General features: G+C 65.1%; 1 protein-coding gene across 1 annotated transcript; it reads left to right on the forward strand.

Annotated features, from left to right (window-relative positions):
* The first annotated feature begins 10,805 nt into the window (after positions 1 to 10,805).
* On the forward strand, positions 10,806 to 20,979 carry TMEM72 (transmembrane protein 72). Its single transcript, XM_074999943.1, has 5 exons — positions 10,806 to 11,347; positions 14,775 to 14,841; positions 15,097 to 15,168; positions 20,195 to 20,334; positions 20,574 to 20,979. Exons 1-5 carry the CDS (start codon positions 11,278 to 11,280, stop codon positions 20,963 to 20,965), a joined length of 741 nt encoding a protein of 246 aa, XP_074856044.1. The 5' UTR covers positions 10,806 to 11,277; the 3' UTR covers positions 20,966 to 20,979.
* The last annotated feature ends 589 nt before the right edge of the window (positions 20,980 to 21,568 follow it).

Genomic DNA, 21,568 nt, shown 5'->3' on the forward strand with positions numbered 1-21,568 from the left:
CCGACTCCCCACACACCCTGCTTCCATCCCCTCCTGCATCCCGACTCCCCACGCACCCTGCTCCCACCCCCTCCTGCATCCCGACTCCCCACACATCCTGCTCCCACCCCCTCCTGCACCCTGACTCCCCACACACCCTGCTCCCACCCCCTCCTGCACCAACTCCCCACGCACCCTGCTCCCACCCCCTCCTGCACCCTGACTCCCCAAACACCCTGATCCCACCCCCTCCTGCATCCCGACTCCCCACGCATCCTGCTTCCATCCCCTCCTGCATCCCGACTCCCCACGCACCCTGCTCCCACCCCCTCCTGCATCCCGACTCCCCACGCACCCTGCTCCCACCCCCTCCTGCATCCCGACTCCCCACGCACCCTGCTCCCACCCCCTCCTGCATCCCGACTCCCCACGCACCCTGCTCCCACCCCCTCCTGCATCCCGACTCCCCACGCACCCTGCTCCCACCCCCTCCTGCACCCTGACTCCCCACGCACCCTGCTCCCACCCCCTCCTGCATCCCGACTCCCCACACACCCTGCTTCCATCCCCTCCTGCATCCCGACTCCCCACGCACCCTGCTCCCACCCCCTCCTGCATCCCGACTCCCCACACACCCTGCTCCCACCCCCTCCTGCATCCCGACTCCCCACACACCCTGCTTCCATCCCCTCCTGCATCCCGACTCCCCACGCACCCTGCTCCCACCCCCTCCTGCATCCCGACTCCCCACACATCCTGCTTCCATCCCCTCCTGCATCCCGACTCCCCACGCACCCTGCTCCCACCCCCTCCTGCACCGACTCCCCACGCACCCTGCTCCCACCCCCTCCTGCACCCTGACTCCCCAAACACCCTGCTCCCACCCCCTCCTGCATCCCGACTCCCCACACACCCTGCTTCCACCCCCTCCTGCACCCTGACTCCCCAAACACCCTGATCCCACCCCCTCCTGCATCCCGACTCCCCACACACCCTGCTTCCATCCCCTCCTGCATCCCGACTCCCCACGCACCCTGCTCCCACCCCCTCCTGCACCCTGACTCCCCACACACCCTGCTCCCACCCCCTCCTGCACCCTGACTCCCCACACACCCTGCTCCCACCCCCTCCTGCACCCTGACTCCCCAAACACCCTGCTCCCACCCCCTCCTGCATCCCGACTCCCCACACACCCTGCTTCCACCCCCTCCTGCACCCTGACTCCCCAAACACCCTGATCCCACCCCCTCCTGCATCCCGACTCCCCACGCACCCTGCTCCCACCCCCTCCTGCATCCCGACTCCCCACACATCCTGCTTCCATCCCCTCCTGCATCCCGACTCCCCACACACCCTGCTCCCACCCCCTCCTGCATCCCGACTCCCCACACACCCTGCTTCCATCCCCTCCTGCATCCCGACTCCCCACGCACCCTGCTCCCACCCCCTCCTGCATCCCGACTCCCCACGCACCCTGCTCCCACCCCCTCCTGCACCCTGACTCCCCACGCACCCTGCTCCCACCCCCTCCTGCATCCCGACTCCCCACACACCCTGCTCCCACCCCCTCCTGCATCCCGACTCCCCACACACCCTGCTCCCACCCCCTCCTGCACCCTGACTCCCCACGCACCCTGCTCCCACCCCCTCCTGCACCCTGACTCCCCACGCACCCTGCTCCCACCCCCTCCTGCATCCCGACTCCCCACACACCCTGCTCCCACCCCCTCCTGCACCCTGACTCCCCACGCACCCTGCTCCCACCCCCTCCTGCACCCTGACTCCCCACGCACCCTGCTCCCACCCCCTCCTGCATCCCGACTCCCCACGCACCCTGCTCCCACCCCCTCCTGCATCCCGACTCCCCACACACCCTGCTTCCATCCCCTCCTGCATCCCGACTCCCCACGCACCCTGCTCCCACCCCCTCCTGCATCCCGACTCCCCAAACACCCTGCTCCCACCCCCTCCTGCATCCCGACTCCCCACACACCCTGCTTCCATCCCCTCCTGCATCCCGACTCCCCACGCACCCTGCTCCCACCACCTCCTGCATCCCGACTCCCCAAACACCCGGGACTTCAACAACTTTCACCCCAACATCAACCACAGCCTGGAACAGCCCACACAGGAGATCCACTTCCTGGACACCTCGGTGCTAATACACGATGGCCACATCAATACCACCCTGTACCGTAAACCTACTGACCGCTACGCCTACCTTCATGCCTCCAGCTTCCACCCCAGACACACCACACGATCCATTGTCTACAGCCAAGCACTAAGATATAACCGCATGTGCTGCAACCCCTCCGACAGAGACAAACACCTACAGCATCTCTACCAAGCATTCTTGAAACTGCAATACCCACCTGAGGAAGTGAAAAAACAGATCAACAGAGCCAGACGTGTGCCACGAAGCCTCTTACTACAGGACAAGCCCAAGAGAGAAACCAACAGAACACCACTAGCCATCACCTACAGTCCTCAGCTAAAACCTCTACAGTGCATCATCAGGGATTTACAACCCATCCTGGACAACCATCCCCCACTTTCACAGGCCTTGGGAGGCAGACCAGTCCTTGCCCACAGACAACCTGCCAACCTGAAGCAAATCCTAACCAGCAACTATACACCGCACCACAGTCACTCTAACTCAGGGACCCATCCATGCAACAAACCTCGTTGCCAGCTCTGCCCACATATCTACACCAGCAACACCGTTACAGGACCTAACCAGATCAGCCACACCATCGTGGGTTCATTCAGCTGCACATCTACCAATATAATTTATGCCATCGTGTGCCAGCAATGCCCCTCTGCTATATACATCGGACAAACTGGACAGTCTCTACGTAAAAGAATAAACGCACACAAATCAGACATCAGAAATGGCAATATACAAAAACCCGTAGGAGAGCACTTCAATCTCCCAGGCCACACAGTAGCAGACTTAAAAGTAGCTACCCTACAGCAAAGAAGTTTCAGGACCAGACTCCAAAGAGAAATTGCTGAGCTACAATTCATCTGCAAATTTGACGCCCTCAGCTCAGGCTTAAACAAAGACTGCAAATGGCTGGCTAAATACAGAAGCAGCTTCCCCTCCCTTGGTGTTCGCACCTCCAGATCAACTGCTGGTAGTAAGCCTCACCCTTGCTGACTGACCTAACCTTGTTATCCCCACCCTCGCTCTGGCTTATTTATACCTGGCCCTGCAGATTTCCAAGACCAGCATCTGATGAAGCGAGTCTGTGCTCACGAAAGCTCATGCTCAAAACTTTTCTGTTCGTCTATAAGGTGCCACAGGACCCTTCGTTGCTGTTACAGATCCAGACTAACCTGGCTACCCCTCCGATATCCTGCACCCTGACTCCGCACACACCCTGCTCCCACCCCCTCCTGCACCCTGACTCGCCACACACCCTGCTTCCACCCCCTCCTGCACCCTGACTCCCCACACACCCTGCTTCCACCCCCTCCTGCACCCCAACTCCCCACACACCCTGCTTCCACGCCCTCCTGCACCCCAACTCCCCACACACCCTGCTTCTTCCCCCTCCTGCACCCCGACTCCCCACACACCCTGCTTCTTCCCCCTCCTGCACCCCAACTCCCCACACACCCTGCTCCCACCCCCCCTGCAAACCAATTCCCCTCAGATCCCAGACCCTATCGTGCACCCCAGTCCTGTCTCCCAAGCTCCCTTCTGCACCCTGCTCCACCCGAAACCTCGCACCCCTCCTCCACAGAAAAGCACGGCCCCCAACCTTTCACCAGAACCTGGGAGTAGCCCCTCACCCAAAAGCACTGCCCGTCCCTGGCCTGGGCTCCCTGACCCAAGACCCAGCCTGGGATGGGGCATTTGCTCCACTCCAGCCGGGAAAGGGTTAAGGAGGTTGGGAAGGGCAACTAACCTGCCAGGCCACACCTGAGAGGACTAATGCCTGAGGGGGGTAGAGGCCAGCCCAGGCGGGGCTCTTGGGAAGGAGGCAGCGTGGGGAGCCAGTAGCCGCTCTCTGGCCTTAGCTGGGAGGAGCAGCCTTGGGGTCCTGCCTGTTGGGGAAGGGCCGAAGGCGGGGGAGAAAGCGCCCCAGAGGTGACTAGGAGCACGCCCCTCCCAGCAGCAGGCTGGGCCGTTAGCTGCTCTTCTCGGCCACAGGGGAAGGAACGGGTGGGGGCAGAGGAAAGGCTTCAAGAGCTGGGACCGTGGTTGCTGTCTGCAGCACAACAGGGTGGCCCGCTGAACAGGGCAGCCCTGGATCTGGGGAGCTCTCACAACAGCGAGGTTTTCACTTAACACGCAGAGATTTACATCTGCCCCAGGGAGCTGCATTTCCTGGCCTGCCAGTCCCGCCCCAGGGGGAAATTAGCTTTCTCCTTCATCGACGGCTGGCTCAGTCCCCTGGGCTTCGGGTTTCACTCTGCGCAGGAGTTGTGCAGTGGGAACTGCCTTCAGGCTGTTTGTCCCCTGCCCTCAGCTCAGCAGGGCGCCCGAGACTGCCCTCCAGGTGCTCGGTGACTCCCCTTGCTCCGACGTAGGCCCAAGTCAAGGAAGGAAAGGGCTGTACCCCTCTTTGGCTGAGCGCTGGCTAAGAGGAGGTGGATGGTCTCAAGGCCTGCACGCCGTGGAGGGTCTGGCTTTGGTTCCAGAGTTAAAGCTGAGCTGAGGCGGGGATGCAATCCCTGTATCACATGCCAAGAAAACAGCACGTCCTCCTCAGCCGTCCCACTCTCCCTCCGTACTGGCAGCCTCAGCAGGGTAACAGCCATGGGCCAACCCCACCCCCCAGAAACCACCAGAACAGCCCCAAATCTCGTTTTGCTTTTAAATAGCTCACCTAATGGGGGGTGGGGTTTGCCAACCTTTTGACCCCTCTGCCAGGGTGCGTGTGACCACTGCGGGAGGACAGGACAAACTTGAGCGGACGCAGGCGTGAGCAGGCATCTGAGCGAGATCGCCCCTGCTTGCGACTGATGGCCTGGGAGGAAAACCTGGCAGGAGCAGAACCGATCTGCCTAGACGCACCTGCTTTGCCTAAGCGCTCTACCAAAGGGCTCAGCTCCAGTGTTTGGAGTTACGGTTCCCTGACGTCCTGGGTGCAGGGTTGGTATCCCTGGTGCGTGAGTAAGGAGCAGCAGAACTGTACCTGATAAGCTCTAATTGCCCCTGATTTAACCTCCCGGGCTAAGCAGGGGTAAGGATGCGAATCCAAGCAAAGGGCTGTCACACAGACATTCCTGCGGGGCCTCTGGTTCAGGAGTTCCAAAGCTGCTTGGTCCTCTCCCTGCAGCATTCGGAGGGCTGCAATCACTCGCCAGCCGGTTGGGGGGCTGAGCCCTAGATGTGCTGGGGGGCTGCGCTGGGGTGCAAGGTGAGGCAGGGCAGGTAGGCCCAGCAGGGTTCCCCACCCGCAAGGAAGTAACTAGAGCTGAAGTTCCTAACCTGAGTGGAGGCCTGTGGGGTAGAAACCCTCGTGCCCTGCCCAGCTGGGGGCCCATCTCTCCTCCTGTTCTCCCCCGACAACTTTCTCCCGCCCTCAGCATCTCCCAGCTGAGGGCACCAGGGACCGGCCTCATGATGGGTGTCTGGTGCCACCTGCTGGCCATGGAGCAGCCGTGCCAGGATGCCCAGGGCCAGGGGACTGGAAAAGCAGGTGCCTCGCAGAGCTGCCCCTGCGTCACTCTGGGTCGGGGCAGTGGATCAGCCCGGCCACAGCTCCATCAGGCACTGCTGTGGTTCGTGCTCCCGCATCCCCTCAGCACCAGCCTGGGCAGGGTGGCACAGCAGGCGTTGCCCTCCCAGAAGCTGCTCCTTGCTGCGGGCTGGGGACGTGGAGGGCAGAAGCAGGTGCCCAGCTCTGGGGCCCCAATCCGTGGTGGCAGCATCACGAGGGGGAGCAAGACTCAACTTCCGTCTGACCCATTGTTCAGCCCCCCCGCCCGCCAGGCATCAGTCGCCAGGGTAGCTTCAGGCTGGTGGGAACAGTCCGGCCTCTGGCTCGCTGGGCCGGTGTGACAGGTCTCCCTGTGCACAGAGGATGTGAGTCTGAGCCAGACCCACTGGGAAGTCTGTCTCTCTAGCTCACGCTGGAGGGGGAGGCCTGCTTTCAGCTTGCAGGGCCTTGCCTGGTCCCTGGGAGCCTCAGCCCACTTTCCCCTTCATCTTGTCCATCCGTGCTCGGATTTGTTCTCGCCCATGTGTAGAACACATTTTTCCCTGTGCACCGAGGCATGGGTGAATGCGCACCACCAGCAGAAACAACAAGCCAGCTGTGGGCGCTCAGCTAATCGGATGGGCGGCATCAGAATTGATCCTGAGCCCAGCTTAGCAGGAGCCCTGGCATCAGCCCTGAAGAGGTTCATCACTCCAACCTCTGCGCAGGGCAGCAACACAGGCCAGGCGCTGCCGGACTCCCACTTGCTGATCTGAGGAGCCGTGTTGGTGCCATTTCTGACCTCGGAGATGTCCACAGGGCTGGCTGCGCTGCAGGGGGCCCAGGATGTGGGAGCCTAGGAAAGGCAGGCCTGGGCAGGAAGACAGACTTTCCAGATCATGGAACCGTAGTGGATGGTTGTTGGGTTTCGCCATGTCCTGGTTCATGGAAGGTCATAAAGAAGATCCTGAAAAAAACTCCAAAGGCAAACAGCCAAGGAAAAGTCCCCATTGCTGCTGGTTATTAAATCTCCTCGGTTTTGGAGGCCCACTGTCGTTTTGAAGCTTGGGGATGGGTGAAGTTTTGTCAAGGAGTACAGCTGGTCGGGGGCACTCCATGACTCCGGCTGGGAAGAGGTTACTGGAATTCCAACTCTTCCCAGTTCAGAGCTCCAGATCCAGCTCTGATCAAGGGGAGAAGCGTGACCCTCCCAGGAGAGCTGCTCAGAAAACAGAACTGCCACCTGGCAGGAAACTCAGACACTTGCACATGTGGGCTAGTTCTGCACCACAGCGTTCTGATGAGAAGAGATCTTTCCGCAAACCTTCTGTTGACATATCACGTCCACACACGAAAGTGGATCAAAAGAGCAACCTGCTTTGTGGACAGACAGCAGCCAGAGTGCCGGCTGATCACTCAACAGAACGACCAACCAGAAGGTCAGCAAACAGGGCTGCTGTCGACAGAGGGAGCCCTTCCACCCCCGAGAGCATTTATGCGCCTTTGTTGTCGACAGGAACTGTTGACAAAGGCGTCGTTCCTCATCGAGGAGAGGCAGAACGCTGGCAGCGGAAGTCCTGAGTTTTGTCGACGGGCTGTCAACAAAACACATTTAGTGTGTAGATGTTCCATGAGTACAAACCTTTCCACAGAGATGTAGCTTTGGTATCCCCCACCCCAACGATGAAATTTTTGTGGGGGTTTTTGGGGAAATGGGAGTGCTGAATAATTTTATTCCCAAAACATCGAATGAACTAACTCAAGGAAACATAATTCTGGGATGCATTAATGGGAGTGTTGCGAGCAAGACACTAGAAGTTATTCATCTGCTCTACTCAGGGCTTATTTAGCCTCAGTTGGAGGATTGTGTCCAGTTCTGGGCACCACATTTTAAGAAAGATGTGGAGAAATTGGAGAAGGTCCAGAGAAGAGCAACAAGAATGATTAAAGGTCTAGAGAATATGAGCTATGAGGGAAAACAGAAAGAAGTGGGCTTGTTTAGTTTAGAAAAGAGAAGACTTAGAGGGAACATGATCGCCGTTTTCAAGTACCTCAAAGAGGGTTACAAGGAGGAAGGAGAAAAATTGTCCTCCTTGGTCTCTGACGACAGGACAAGAAGCAATGGGCTTAAACTGCAGCAAGGGAGGTTTAGATCAGACATTAGGAAAAACTTCCTAACTGTCAGGCTGGTCAAACAGTGGAATAAATTGCCTAGGGAGGTTGTGGAATCTCCATTACTGGAGAGATTTAAGAGCAGGTGAGATGGACACCTCTCAGGGATGGTCTAGACAGTGTTTGGTCCTGCAGTGAGGACAGGTCTCCAGTCTTGTGCTCTGTGATTCTAGGTTCTGTGATAACGGGCTTTGGAACAATCTCAAGGTCTTCGTCCTTCTCAAAATGCTTAGTGCCGGGCGAGTCGAAACAGCATCAGTTCTCTCCAGGGTGGCGAAGCAGGAGATACTAACTGAACTGTGTGACTGGAACACCGTCCGAGGAAAGCTTTGGCTCGCTGCGGGAGCGGCAATGAGCGGCCGGGAGAGTCATGAGGACTTGCACCATTTCACCTTCCAGTCTGGGCAAAATTTGCCCTTGCGAAACTTGGCAGACCCGGAGCGCCTTTGGCTGGCCACTTCCCAGGGTTTTGCGCTGGACGCTGGTCAGGGCAGAGCAGTGTAACGGCTCTGATTCAGTTTGTCTGACGGGCTGCTGGGGAGCACGTCTCTGTGGGATTTGATCACCCCACTCCCTTAGGCTCCTGGGGAAATGATGGTCTGTGAAACACCTGCTCCTGGGCCAACGCACCCAGTCCTGGCTCGTCTGCACCCCAGGCTGCAGTTCCTGTCTCCCACCAGTGTGACAGTCATCGAATCATGTCATAGAATCCTAGGGCTGGAAGGGACCTCAGGAGGTCATCTAGTCCAATCCCCTGCTTCAAGCAGGAGCAGCCCCAACTAAGTCATCCCGGCCAGGGCCCTGTCAAGCCAGGACTTAAAAACCTTTAGGGATGGAGAATCCACCACCTCTCCAGGCAACACATTCAGTGCTTCACCACCTGCTTGGGGAAATAGTTTTTCCTAATATTTAACCTACTCCTCTCCTTCTGTAACTTCAGACCATTGCTCCTTGTTCTGCCATCTGTCACCACGGAGAACAGCCTCTCCCCATCCTCTTTAGAGCTCCCCTTCAGGAAGTTGAAGGCTGCTCTCAAATCACCCCTCAGGTTTCTCTTCTGCAAACTAAACAAGCCCAAATCCCTCAGCCTCTCCTCAGAGGTCCTGTGCTCCAGCCCCCTAATCGTTTTTATTGCCCTCTGCAGAACCTGCTCCAGCACATCCACATCCTTCCTAAACTGGGGGGCCCAAAACCGGACACAATATTCCAGATGTGGCCACACCCATGTAGCCTCCCTCCCACCCCCGCCAGAAAGCCTCATTTGGCTTCTCTGCTTCCCTGCAGCTGGGGCAGGGCAGGAGCCCTGGCGTGCCACACACTGATCAGCAAGGTGAGAACAGTCGCACTGGGTCAGTGCAAAGGCCCACCCTGCCCCGGACGCTGTCTGCCAGCAGGGGCCAATGCCAGGTGCCCCAGAGGGAATGAGCAGGGCAGGCAACCCTCACGTGGCCCCTCCTGTCGCCCAGTCCCTGCTTCTGGTGCCCCCCGCCCCTGCCAGGCCAGCAGGGAACGCCACCGCCAGAGAAGTGAGCCGACTCCCCTAGCATGACCTGGCCGGGGGTGGCAGAGCCGCGAGCCGGAGATTGCAGTCTCTGCCCTGCATACAGCCTGCACCGCTGACCTTGGCGAGGGTGGACTCCAGGTACCTGGTTGCACATGGGTGCTCTCGGTGGAGGTGCCCGGCAGCTGCTGCAATGATTAACCCAGGGCTCCGAAACCACCACTTTCCCAGCTGGCGAGGGACGAGGTGCAGAGACGGCCCCTCCCCGGCACTGCCATCAATGCCTGGTGCACCCTGGGCACGAAGCCTTGTGCGTCCCCTGGCGCCTCAGTGGTCCCTGGCGGCGGAGCACTTGGGAACCTCCCGGGGAGAGTCAGGTGCCGCCCAGCTGATGAGCAGAATCCCTGCAGCCGGCAGCCTGTGTTTCTATTGGCGGTGCACATCTGCACAAGCCTCAGTGCACATAAGAAAATTTATTCCGCCCATGGATGGAAAAACTCAGCGGGAACCCGGCGTGGTGGGTCTCCCACACTCCCCTTGGGGGAGCCGCATGCCCAGTTCTGGGGTGACAACAAGGGCAGCTCCTGACTGTCCTCCGTGCATGGACCATCCGTCACATGTCCCGGCTGGGGCTCCCCTCTCAGGTGGGGCTCAGAGGCAGAGGGTGCCTGGCATCCCTGCATCCAGAAGCTCAGCTGCTCTGCCAGGGCCCCCCAGTCATGTGTGCTGAGTGCCTCCATGGTGCCTGGCTCTCCCCTGCACCCGGTGTCCATGGATCCCGGGTCCCCCTTCCTAAGCGCCCTCCGAGGCAGCAGCGAAGGGTCATTCAAGGCAGCAGCCTCAGGGCTGTGCCACCTGTTCTGGCCCAGCGCACAGGGGCTGCCCACATTGTAATGGTCTAGCCCTGGCCCCAGAGGGCTCGCCGGCCCAGCGACCGACCACCCACAGGGTGCTGGTGCCAGGGGCAGTGGAGCATCAGGGTAGCTGCCGGGTCGCTCATGAGGTCGCGTGGGCAGAACACGAGCCTCCCTGAGCTGGTTCTGTTCCGGGCAACCTCTGCCCTTCTTGGTGCCCGCTCAGGCAGTGCCCGTTGGCGTGGGGCCTGTCCCTGCTGTGGTGCGAGCAGCCCTGGGCACAACAGGCCCTGGAGCTCACCAGCAGCTCTCCTGCTAGGGCCAGGCACCACCCCACTGGTGCACAGGGAGCCCAGAGCGCTGGCTGGGGACCTCACCGGCCAGCTGACAGGGGCTGTGCCAGGCTGTGCCCCTCGGGCAGTGGCTTTTGCGCCAGTCCAGCTGGCAGCAGGGCCCTGAGCTGCCCCAGGAGAGACGCTACCCCCACCGCCCCAGGGTGCTCCGGAGGGAAGACGCTGGGGCTCCATGTCTGTCTGCTGGCCAGTGCGGAGCCGTCTGAGCTCTGTGCCCGCCTGGCACACGCGCCCTGCGCTCCGTGGGCCTCCCCCAGGGCCGGGCTGGCTCGGCAAGGCCGCAACTAGCCGTGGGGACCGAGTGCCAGGCCTGGGCCTGCGCCTGCGCCTGCTCCCCGGCGAGCCCTGCTTCTGGCCAGCGGCGTCTCAGCACAGAGCGCTGCCCTGCGCGTGCCGCCGCAGCTCCCCTGCCGCACGAGCGGCGACTCCGAGCTGCCGGAGCTGCGGGCGCAGTAGGGCCCTTGGGGGGCGTTGACTCGCAGGGCTGTGCCCCAGGGGGAGGAAGGGGCGAGGCCCCGCGCCCTGCTGCTGTCCCACCGGCTCCAGGGCCATCGCTAATCCCAGCCTCCAAACGCGGCAGGAGACCGCCCCAGAGCCAGGACAGCGCGGCACTTCCCAGCCCCTCGCGAAGCTGCAGCGGGCAGCGCCGACCGGTTCCCTGTGGCGGCAGCTTGTTCCGCTGCCAGCCCCTGACCCAGGCGGGAGGATGTAGGCCGGGGCAGGGACTCTGGCCGGCCACCCCGAGGCTTTCGTCTCCCGCAGCCATGAAGCCTGGGGCGCTTTGGACGGCGCTGGAGTTCACCTGCCGACTGCTGGGCATCGCCGCCGCCGCGGGTAAGGGGCAGCCCCGCCGTGGCGGTCGGGGGAGCCAGCCGCTGCGGGAGTAACAGGCCGGGCATGGGCACCCGGGCGCCTGGGTTCTCTCTGTGCCTCGGCTGCCGCCGTCCGCGGGAGCGGGTGCTGAGCCTGGGCGCCTGGGCAGCGAAGCAGGAGGGGGTGTCCTCCCCCCACGGCCTCGGGTCACACCCTGACTCCCAAGCACGGCGGGGGGCAGAGGGGGCTCAGCCGGGCTGGAGGGTGGGGGCCACGGGTGCTGCTGCTGGGGAGGGGCCAGTTCCCCAGGGTAGGGCTGGGAAGGAAGGAAGCTGCCTCCGCTCAGCATAGAGGCTGAGAGAGGGGCTCCAACCCTCCTGCAAAGCCAGGGGCAAAGGGCCCTGACCAGCCACCCGGTGCTGGGGGGGCTGGGAGAGGAGCCCCCCCCCACTGGCAGAGCTGCTGCTGCAGCTCAGAGGGCAGATCCCCCTCACGGGGCAAGCCTGCGAACCCCCACCCGTTTCCACGGCTCCCTCTCCCCACAGGGGGCTTGGCTGGGGGCACGCGCTGGCGAAGCTGCAGAGGGGCGAGTCGGGCTGCCTTCCCCCAGGCTGAGTGCGCAGGAAAGCTCCCCTGCTCTCCACGGGTACAGCGTCGCCGTCGGGGGTAAAAGTTGCTGTATTGTGGGTGCAGCCGGGCTAGGGCCGAGGGCCGCGCCAGGGCCAGGCACCACCAGTTTTGTGTAGGGCAGTGGCAGCGATTTACTGGGGCCTTGGGCAAGTCACTTAATCGCTCCGTGCCTCAGTTTCCCTGTCTGCAAAGCAGGGGCAATGACATCTACCCTGGCTGCTGAGCGGTTCTGGCCTGGGTGGCGTTAGACGTTCACGTCTCCAAAGAGGCAGGGATTGGGTCCCGCTGGCACGTCCTGCTCCGTGACAGAGGCTCATTTGCTGGGACAGGGCCTGGCAACCCAAGTCCCTCAGCATTTCTTATGGGAGCAGCAGGCTCAGGGAGGCACCTCACTCAGCCAGGGGGCTATGGAAGCAGGAGACAAAGGGGGCAAGGCAGCCCCGGCACTGGCCACAAGGACGGCCAGCACCCACCCAGATGCTGGGCTCGGGAAGGCAGCTAACGAGGCTGCCCAGGCGCCCCTAGCAGGAGAGGCTCTTACGCGCTGGCCCCCTGGAGCACGGCGGGGTGACCCTGCGCATGAGACACACACATTGGAGCACAGCTCTGCGGACCTCAGCCACACACACACCCACGCCGAGCCAGGCTCTGCCCTGCCCCTAGTGCTCCGGTGAAGTGCTGGGAGCTGACCCGGGATCCAGCCCAGCCCCAGGAGGCAAGCAGCGCAGAAATCCTCTGTAGCTCCCAGTTCTGGGGTGTCCCCCTGGGCAGTGTCCCCCGACTCCCTTTCTCATGGATGCGGCCTCTCAGGCTTGTTCATTTCAAACGTCTGACTTCCCTGCTCTCTGTTTAACATGCCCCAGAGATGGCGGTGAAGGGGAAAGAGGGCTGCGGTCATCTCCGATAAAATAGTGCCGCCTTCTTCCCAACCACAGAGGAGAAAAACTAAAGTGAACTCCTTTGTATCCGGCAGCCCAAGGACGGGGAGGTTGTTGGATATGTAAATGTTCTCGATAATAGCGAGGCATAAGCTAGCAATGCCCAACGCTAACGCAAAACATTAGATATTAAGGAAACAAACAGAAATATATGCAGAGTAGTTTATTTACCAACAACAGTAGCATTGTACAAGGCAACCTTATACTGTGTTTGCTGTAAGTATGAGTGTTTACTTTCACCATGCTGTACTTCCGGAAAAGTAACTTGTGTGCGCTTATGGTTGAGATGCCGTTTATTTGAATGCCGGATATGAAGGAGTTGCCTGAAACTGAACAGGTCTGCTTCTCCTGCATCATTATTGATAAGTCTGCAGCTTCCATCTAGCAGCAGACCATCAGCAGCATCCTTTTTGTTCCTCCTTTCTTCCTGTGTCCCTTTGCTTCCCTTATCAGTTTTCTACAGTTCCTAAATTCTGGTTTATTTTCCTTATTAACGATTCCCCTTGCCTTCCGTCTGGAAGTATAACTGGCTTGTGGGTGCCACTGGCCTTTGCAGGCAGGAGCACCTGTGTGTCCTAGCCCCTAGACTGCTGACAGGGATTCCCTTTTAGTGGGAGTGAAAAGGGCCTGTGAATTTGGAGCCAGAGGGTCTCGTTTCTTGCCACCTGGGTATCTGGAATTTAGCCTGTGGTCTTAGCATGCAGCTCGTTGGCTCAGCAGTGTGGGGTTGTGCTATGTGTGGATGCACCTAGAGTGTTGTGTCACACCCGTTCGGCTCCTCCCTGCAGGGGTTAACAAGGCAGATTGCAGCAGCCCGCCCCCTCCTCTGCAAGCCCACTGCACTCAGTCCCTTAATCCCCCTTAGTGCTTAATCCCCGCCTGGCTGGTGGGTGCTGCATACTCGGAGCTAAGCTCTTCCCAGCCTGCCCCCACTTGCTGCTTTTCTGTTGTTTGGTGAGTGGCATTATCGCCATGGCTACAGCTGCTTTGGGCATAGCTGGCATGGCTGGCGTGCTTGCCCCAGGCACCACAGAGCACCCCCAGCTAGCAGGGCCAGGCGTGGGGGGGCCGGAGACTGAGCCTGGTGAGCGGAGCCCCTGCAGGAGGGACAAGCACAGAACAGGTGGGGACAGGGATGAGGAGCGGGGCTGGGTGGTTAGAGCTGGGAAGGCTGGTGGGTAGAGGGGCAGGGCTCCCCACAAGCTGAGCACTTGGGGACCGCCCGGGAGAGACTCAGGGGCTTCCCACTGACGAGCAGAGCGCCCGCATCTCACGCACGCATGCACACACACACACAAGTGTGACACAAACGCGCACAGCCTACGCTGCACACACATCACCCACTCACGCACACCACAGGCTCCTCTGCGGCCTGCCCGGGGTTCGTGGGTTTGCACGCGGCCCCATGGCTGCAGGCCATTCCCCATGGAGCTTTCCCACCTGGGCTCAGTGCCAGACGCTGGTGCCAGCCCAGACCAAAGGGGAGGCAGCTGGGTGCCCTCTGCCGTGCCCAGGCTGCCCAGGGCCCCTAGCGCCCAGTGCTTCCCTGAGGCTCAGGGCCGGCCGCCTGCCCAGCCCTCTGGCCTCCAGCCACAGCCAGGCCCACTGCCCCAGGAGCCACAGGGCGTCCCAGTGCCCTAGGCAAACTAGGGGAGCAGCAGTGCTATCCCGATAGGGAAACTGAGGCACCGAGCAGGCCAGTAGTTGGCCAAACGTCTGGGGCAGAACCAAGGAGAGACGCCGGCCCTCCGCCCTAACAACTGGCCCCTCCTGCCTCTGCTGCTCACCCCCACCCAGCCCGGGCAGGCAGGGTGATGCCGGGGTGGGCAGGAGCCTGGGCCACGAGCTGCCATGACGCAGGAGCCGCCTTCTCTCTGCAGTGCTGGTCGGAGTGGGAGCAGAGACCCTGCAGCGTGGGCAGTTCCAGAGCCTGGCTGTCTACCTGCTGTGAGTATGGTGCCCCAGAGCCCCTGCCCCACGCTCGGTCACTGCAGGGACCGGCCCTGCCACGGCGAGGCGCCAGGCCCAGCGCCCCCTGGCAGTGCTGGTGGCTGCGACCCTGCCAGGTCCATGCTGCGCGGCCTGCCCCACAGAGCCGGCTGGGTCATGCGCGCTGGGGCCTCCCCCATGCGAGGGCTGGGCAGGGGGAGCCCCAAGCCCCCGTGGCCATGGCCAGACCCAGCCCTCACGGTCCCCCTTCAGTTTCTCAGGGGCAGCCGTTTCCATCTGCGAAGTCCCCTTCTGGGTCTGCCTGCTCCTGGGCGCGTGCGTCACGTGAGTACTCCCAGCCATGCCCCCGGGTGTCCTGCCCGCCCCCGGGTGTCCTGCCTGCATCAGCTCCGTGTGCCCTGCCCGCCCCCGGGTGTCCTGCCTGCATCAGCTCCGTGTGCCCTGCCCGCCCCCGGGTGTCCTGCCTGCATCAGCTCCGTGTGCCCTGCCCGCCCCCGGGTGCCCCGTCTGCATGAGCTCCGTGTGCCCTGCCCGCCCCCGTGAGCCCCGTCTGCATGAGCTCCGTGTGCCCTGCCCGCCCCCGGGTGCCCCGTCTGCATGAGCTCCGTGTGCCCTGCCCGCCCCCGGGTGTCCTGCCTGCATGAGCTCCGTGTGCCCTGCCCGCCCCCGGGTGTCCTGCCTGCATGAGCTCCGTGTGCCCTGCCCGCCCCCGGGTGCCCCGTCTGCATGAGCTCCGTGTGCCCTGCCCGCCCCCGTGAGCCCCGTCTGCATGAGTTCCGTGTGCCCTGCCCGCCCCCGGGTGCCCCGTCTGCATGAGCTCCGTGTGCCCTGCCCGCCCCCGGGTGTCCTGCCTGCATGAGCTCCGTGTGCCCTGCCCGCCCCCGGGTGCCCCGTCTGCATCAGCTCCGTGTGCCCTGCCCGCCCCCGTGAGCCCCGTCTGCATGAGCTCCGTGTGCCCTGCCCGCCCCCGTGAGCCCCGTCTGCATGAGCTCCGTGTGCCCTGCCCGCCCCCGAGTGCCCCGTCTGCATGAGCTCCGTGTGCCCTGCCCGCCCCCGGGTGCCCCGTCTGCATGAGCTCCGTGTGCCCTGCCCGCCCCCGTGAGCCCCGTCTGCATGAGCTCCGTGTGCCCTGCCCGCCCCCGGGTGTCCTGCCTGCATGAGCTCCGTGTGCCCTGCCCGCCCCCGGGTGCCCCGTCTGCATGAGCTCCGTGTGCCCTGCCCGCCCCCGTGAGCCCCGTCTGCATGAGCTCCGTGTGCCCTGCCCGCCCCCGTGAGCCCCGTCTGCATGAGCTCCGTGTGCCCTGCCCGCCCCCGAGTGCCCCGTCTGCATGAGCTCCGTGTGCCCTGCCCGCCCCCGGGTGCCCCGTCTGCATGAGCTCCGTGTGCCCTGCCCGCCCCCGGGTGCCCCGTCTGCATGAGCTCCATGTGCCCTGCCCGCCCCCGGGTGCCCCGTCTGCATGAGCTCCGTGTGCCCTGCCCGCCCCCGGGTGCCCCGTCTGCATGAGCTCCGTGTGCCCTGCCCGCCCCCGTGAGCCCGGTCTGCATGAGCTCCGTGTGCCCTGCCCGCCCCCGGGTGCCCCGTCTGCATGAGCTCCGTGTGCCCTGCCCGCCCCCGTGAGCCCCGTCTGCATGAGCTCCGTGTGCCCTGCCCGCCCCCGAGTGCCCCGTCTGCATGAGCTCCGTGTGCCCTGCCCGCCCCCGGGTGCCCCGTCTGCATGAGCTCCGTGTGCCCTGCCCGCCCCCGGGTGCCCCGTCTGCATGAGCTCCGTGTGCCCTGCCCGCCCCCGTGAGCCCCGTCTGCATGAGCTCCGTGTGCCCTGCCCGCCCCCGGGTGTCCTGCCTGCATGAGCTCCGTGTGCCCTGCCCGCCCCCGGGTGCCCCGTCTGCATGAGCTCCGTGTGCCCTGCCCGCCCCCGTGAGCCCCGTCTGCATGAGCTCCGTGTGCCCTGCCCGCCCCCGTGAGCCCCGTCTGCATGAGCTCCGTGTGCCCTGCCCGCCCCCGAGTGCCCCGTCTGCATGAGCTCCGTGTGCCCTGCCCGCCCCCGGGTGCCCCGTCTGCATGAGCTCCGTGTGCCCTGCCCGCCCCCGGGTGCCCCGTCTGCATGAGCTCCGTGTGCCCTGCCCGCCCCCGGGTGCCCCGTCTGCATGAGCTCCGTGTGCCCTGCCCGCCCCCGTGAGCCCCGTCTGCATGAGCTCCGTGTGCCCTGCCCGCCCCCGGGTGCCCCGTCTGCATGAGCTCCGTGTGCCCTGCCCGCCCCCGTGAGCCCCGTCTGCATGAGCTCCGTGTGCCCTGCCCGCCCCCGGGTGCCCCGTCTGCATGAGCTCCGTGTGCCCTGCCCGCCCCCGGGTGCCCCGTCTGCATGAGCTCCGTGTGCCCTGCCCGCCCCCGGGTGCCCCGTCTGCATGAGCTCCGTGTGCCCTGCCCGCCCCCGTGAGCCCCGTCTGCATGAGCTCCGTGTGCCCTGCCCGCCCCCGGGTGCCCCGTCTGCATGAGCTCCGTGTGCCCTGCCCGCCCCCGGGTGCCCCGTCTGCATGAGCTCCATGTGCCCTGCCCGCCCCCGGGTGCCCCGTCTGCATGAGCTCCGTGTGCCCTGCCCGCCCCCGAGTGCCCCGTCTGCATGAGCTCCGTGTGCCCTGCCCGCCCCCGGGTGCCCCGTCTGCATGAGCTCCGTGTGCCCTGCCCGCCCCCGTGAGCCCCGTCTGCATGAGCTCCGTGTGCCCTGCCCGCCCCCGGGTGCCCCGTCTGCATGAGCTCCGTGTGCCCTGCCCGCCCCCGAGTGCCCCGTCTGCATGAGCTCCGTGTGCCCTGCCCGCCCCCGAGTGCCCCGTCTGCATGAGCTCCGTGTGCCCTGCCCGCCCCCGAGTGCCCCGTCTGCATGAGCTCCGTGTGCCCTGCTTGCCCCGGGGTGCCCCGTCTGCATGAGCTCCGTGTGCCCTGCCCGCCCCCGGGTGCCCCGTCTGCATGAGCTCCGTGTGCCCTGCCCGCCCCCGGGTGCCCCGTCTGCATGAGCTCCGTGTGCCCTGCCCGCCCCCGGGTGCCCCGTCTGCATGAGCTCCGTGTGCCCTGCCCGCCCCCGGGTGCCCCGTCTGCATGAGCTCCGTGTGCCCTGCCCGCCCCCGAGTGCCCCGTCTGCATGAGCTCCGTGTGCCCTGCCCGCCCCCGAGTGCCCCGTCTGCATGAGCTCCGTGTGCCCTGCCCGCCCCCGGGTGCCCCGTCTGCATGAGCTCCGTGTGCCCTGCCCGCCCCCGGGTGCCCCGTCTGCATGAGCTCCGTGTGCCCTGCCCGCCCCCGGGTGCCCCGTCTGCATGAGCTCCGTGTGCCCTGCCCGCCCCCGGGTGCCCCGTCTGCATGAGCTCCGTGTGCCCTGCCCGCCCCCGGGTGCCCCATCTGCATGAGCTCCGTGTGCCCTGCCCGCCCCCGTGAGCCCCGTCTGCATGAGCTCCGTGTGCCCTGCCCGCCCCCGAGTGCCCCGTCTGCATGAGCTCCGTGTGCCCTGCCCGCCCCCGAGTGCCCCGTCTGCATGAGCTCCGTGTGCCCTGCCCGCCCCCGGGTGCCCCGTCTGCATGAGCTCCGTGTGCCCTGCCCACCCCCGTGAGCCCCGTCTGCATGAGCTCCATGTGCCCTGCCCGCCCCCGTGAGCCCCGTCTGCATGAGCTCCATGTGCCCTGCCCGCCCCCGGGTCCCCCGTCTGCATGAGCTCCGTGTACCCTGCTTGCCCCGGGGTGCCCCGTCTGCATGAGCTCCGTTTGCCCTGCCCGCCCCCGAGTGCCCCGTCTGCATGAGCTCCGTGTGCCCTGCCCGCCCCCGGGTGCCCCGTCTGCATGAGCTCCGTGTGCCCTGCCCGCCCCCGGGTGCCCCGTCTGCATGAGCTCCGTGTGCCCTGCCCGCCCCCGAGTGCCCCGTCTGCATGAGCTCCGTGTGCCCTGCCCGCCCCCGGGTGCCCCGTCTGCATGAGCTCCGTGTGCCCTGCCCGCCCCCGTGAGCCCCGTCTGCATGAGCTCCGTGTGCCCTGCCCGCCCCCGGGTCCCCCATCTGCATGAGCTCCGTGTACCCTGCTTGCCCCGGGGTGCCCCGTCTGCATGAGCTCCGTGTGCCCTGCCCGCCCCCGGGTGCCCCGTCTGCATGAGCTCCGTGTGCCCTGCCCGCCCCCGTGAGCCCCGTCTGCATGAGCTCCGTGTGCCCTGCCCGCCCCCGTGAGCCCCGTCTGCATGAGCTCCGTGTGCCCTGCCCGCCCCCGAGTGCCCCGTCTGCATGAGCTCCGTGTGCCCTGCCCGCCCCCGAGTGCCCCGTCTGCATGAGCTCCGTGTGCGCTGCCCGCCCCCGGGTGCCCCGTCTGCATGAGCTCCGTGTGCCCTGCCCGCCCCCGGGTGCCCCGTCTGCATGAGCTCCGTGTGCCCTGCCCGCCCCCGGGTGCCCCGTCTGCATGAGCTCCGTGTGCCCTGCCCGCCCCCGTGAGCCCCGTCTGCATGAGCTCCGTGTGCCCTGCCCACCCCCGGGTGCCCCGTCTGCATGAGCTCCGTGTGCCCTGCCCGCCCCCGGGTGCCCCGTCTGCATGAGCTCCGTGTGCCCTGCCCGCCCCCGGGTGCCCCGTCTGCATGAGCTCCGTGTGCCCTGCGAGCCCCCGGGTGCCCCGTCTGCATGAGCTCCGTGTGCCCTGCCCGCCCCCGTGAGCCCCGTCTGCATGAGCTCCGTGTGCCCTGCCCGCCCCCCTGAGCCCTGTGTCTGCATGTGCTCCATGTTCCCTGCTTGTGCCCTGTGTGCCCAGCCTGCCCCCGCCATGCCCTGCTTGCCCCCATTTGCCCTGTGTGCCCTGCCTGTGCCTCGTGTGCCTGGCCTGTGCCCATGCCCTGTGTGCCCTGCCCTGTACACTCCATCACCTCACACCCACCTCCCTTATTCCTTAGCCCACCCCTGCTCCCAGGCACCCTTCATGTGCCCCCCATGTGTCCCAGCCAGGCCCCCGCGCATCCTGCCCTCATCCACCCTCCTGCTCCCCTGGCCCACCCCCAGCAGCGGCTGCAGGGCTGGCCAGGTGGGGCTGCAGACCACCTCCAGGGGCCCCTGCTGCCCCCAGGGCCTGCACATACCACTCACACGTCCCTGGCACCTGCCTCAGGCTCCAGCTGCCCCAGGCATGTCCCAGGCCAGGGAATGGGGGAGAAAGCTCAGAGCCTGGCCCTGGGGCTGCTCCACCTTAGCCAGCTCCACTATCCAGGCCCAGGCTGCTGCTCTGAGCTGTGGGGCTGGCTGGGTCCTGGGTGCATGCAGACCCGGCCCTGCCAAGCTCAGATGCCGGTGCCTGGCTCCCCCTGCCCACACCCACGCCCACGCCTGGCCCTCTCTCCCCAGCTACCAGCCGGGCTCCCTGGCCCACCGCCTCTGGAAGCGAGCATCCCGGCCAGCCAGCTTCCAGAAGTTCCTGGGCTACCTGCTGCTCTCTGTAGCCTGCTTCCTGCACCCCGTTCTGGTCTGGCACGTCACCATCCCGGGTGAGCAGCACGCTGGGGCCTTAGGCACAGGGGGACGGGGTCGGGAGGAGCTGGGGGTGGTGGATGCCAGGCTGGAGGAGATAGGTCCCAGCTGCGATGTCCAAGGGGCTGGGCTGGGGCCAGAGCCCGGCTGTGACGTCCGGGGGCCGGGCTGGGGCCAGATCCCGGCTGTGATAGCTGGGAGAGGCCATTGCCGGGGGCCCTGGCAGCCCCATGCCTGACGGCTGCCTCTCTCCCAGGCTCCATGCTGGTGCTGACAGGCCTGGCCTACTTCCTGCTGAGCCGGCGGCTGAGGGGCCCAGCATGCGGGGAGCAGCACGTTGACCCCTGTGCCCTGGCTGCCGGCCACACCGAGCAGACCTTCACCTTCCCCGGGGGGCGCCGGCCGCAGCGCCCCTCCCTGCTGGGCCACGCGAGGAGCATCATGAAGGGCAGCCAGGCCCAAGGCGCGGCCCGGCCCGGCCCAGGCAGGCAGGTGCACTTCCAGGAGACGCCGGCGCGGAGCCCCAGCCAGAGCCCAGCCGAGCGGGAGAGCGAGGCGGAGGAGACCACGTCCGACACGGCCCCCATCCTGGGGCCCCCGGCCGCCCCGCTCCTCGGCACGCCCCTCAGTGCCACCGGCCCCTTCTGAGCGCCCTCCTCGCCCGCTGCCCGGCCCGGAGCTGCCCGCCGCTGGCCTGGCCCGGGCTCCGACGTGCGCACAGCGGCTGGGCCAGGGCAGCCCCGCCAGGTGGGCTCTGGTGCCCGGGAGCCCAGCCACGCCCCACGACAGCGGGCACCTCGGGGGCACTCTGCCGGCTTCCTGCGCTCGCCTTCAGGCAGCCGCCTGGGGCCGGAGCAGCCAGGGCAGCACTTACTGGTCCCCACCCTTCCTGGGTTCAACAGCTCCCAGGGCGGGTATCGGCGTGTGCCCCAGACACTGCCCCGGGGGCAGCCGGCTATGCCGGTCAGTGCCCGGGGCCGTGCGGCGGGACGGGCACCGCTCAGCTCGTTTCCTGCTGCGGGGCTGCGCCCCTGCCCCGGCGGGTGGCTCTGTCGGTCGGTCGGTCGGTCTGTGGCCTCGCGGCCCGGCAGTCCAGCGCCGTCTGGCCGAGGAGCGGGTTGGGCTTTCCCAGCTCCCCCGTCTTCGCCGGCCCCACACTCCGATGAGAATCGGTTCCGAAGGACACGAGCCGGCTTCAGCCACGTGCCAGCCCCCCCCGGCCCCCTCCCTGCTGCAGGACTGGCTGTGGGC

Source organism: Carettochelys insculpta, chromosome 7 (assembly GCF_033958435.1).
Source record: "Carettochelys insculpta isolate YL-2023 chromosome 7, ASM3395843v1, whole genome shotgun sequence".
NCBI classification, from domain to species: Eukaryota; Metazoa; Chordata; order Testudines; family Carettochelyidae; genus Carettochelys; species Carettochelys insculpta.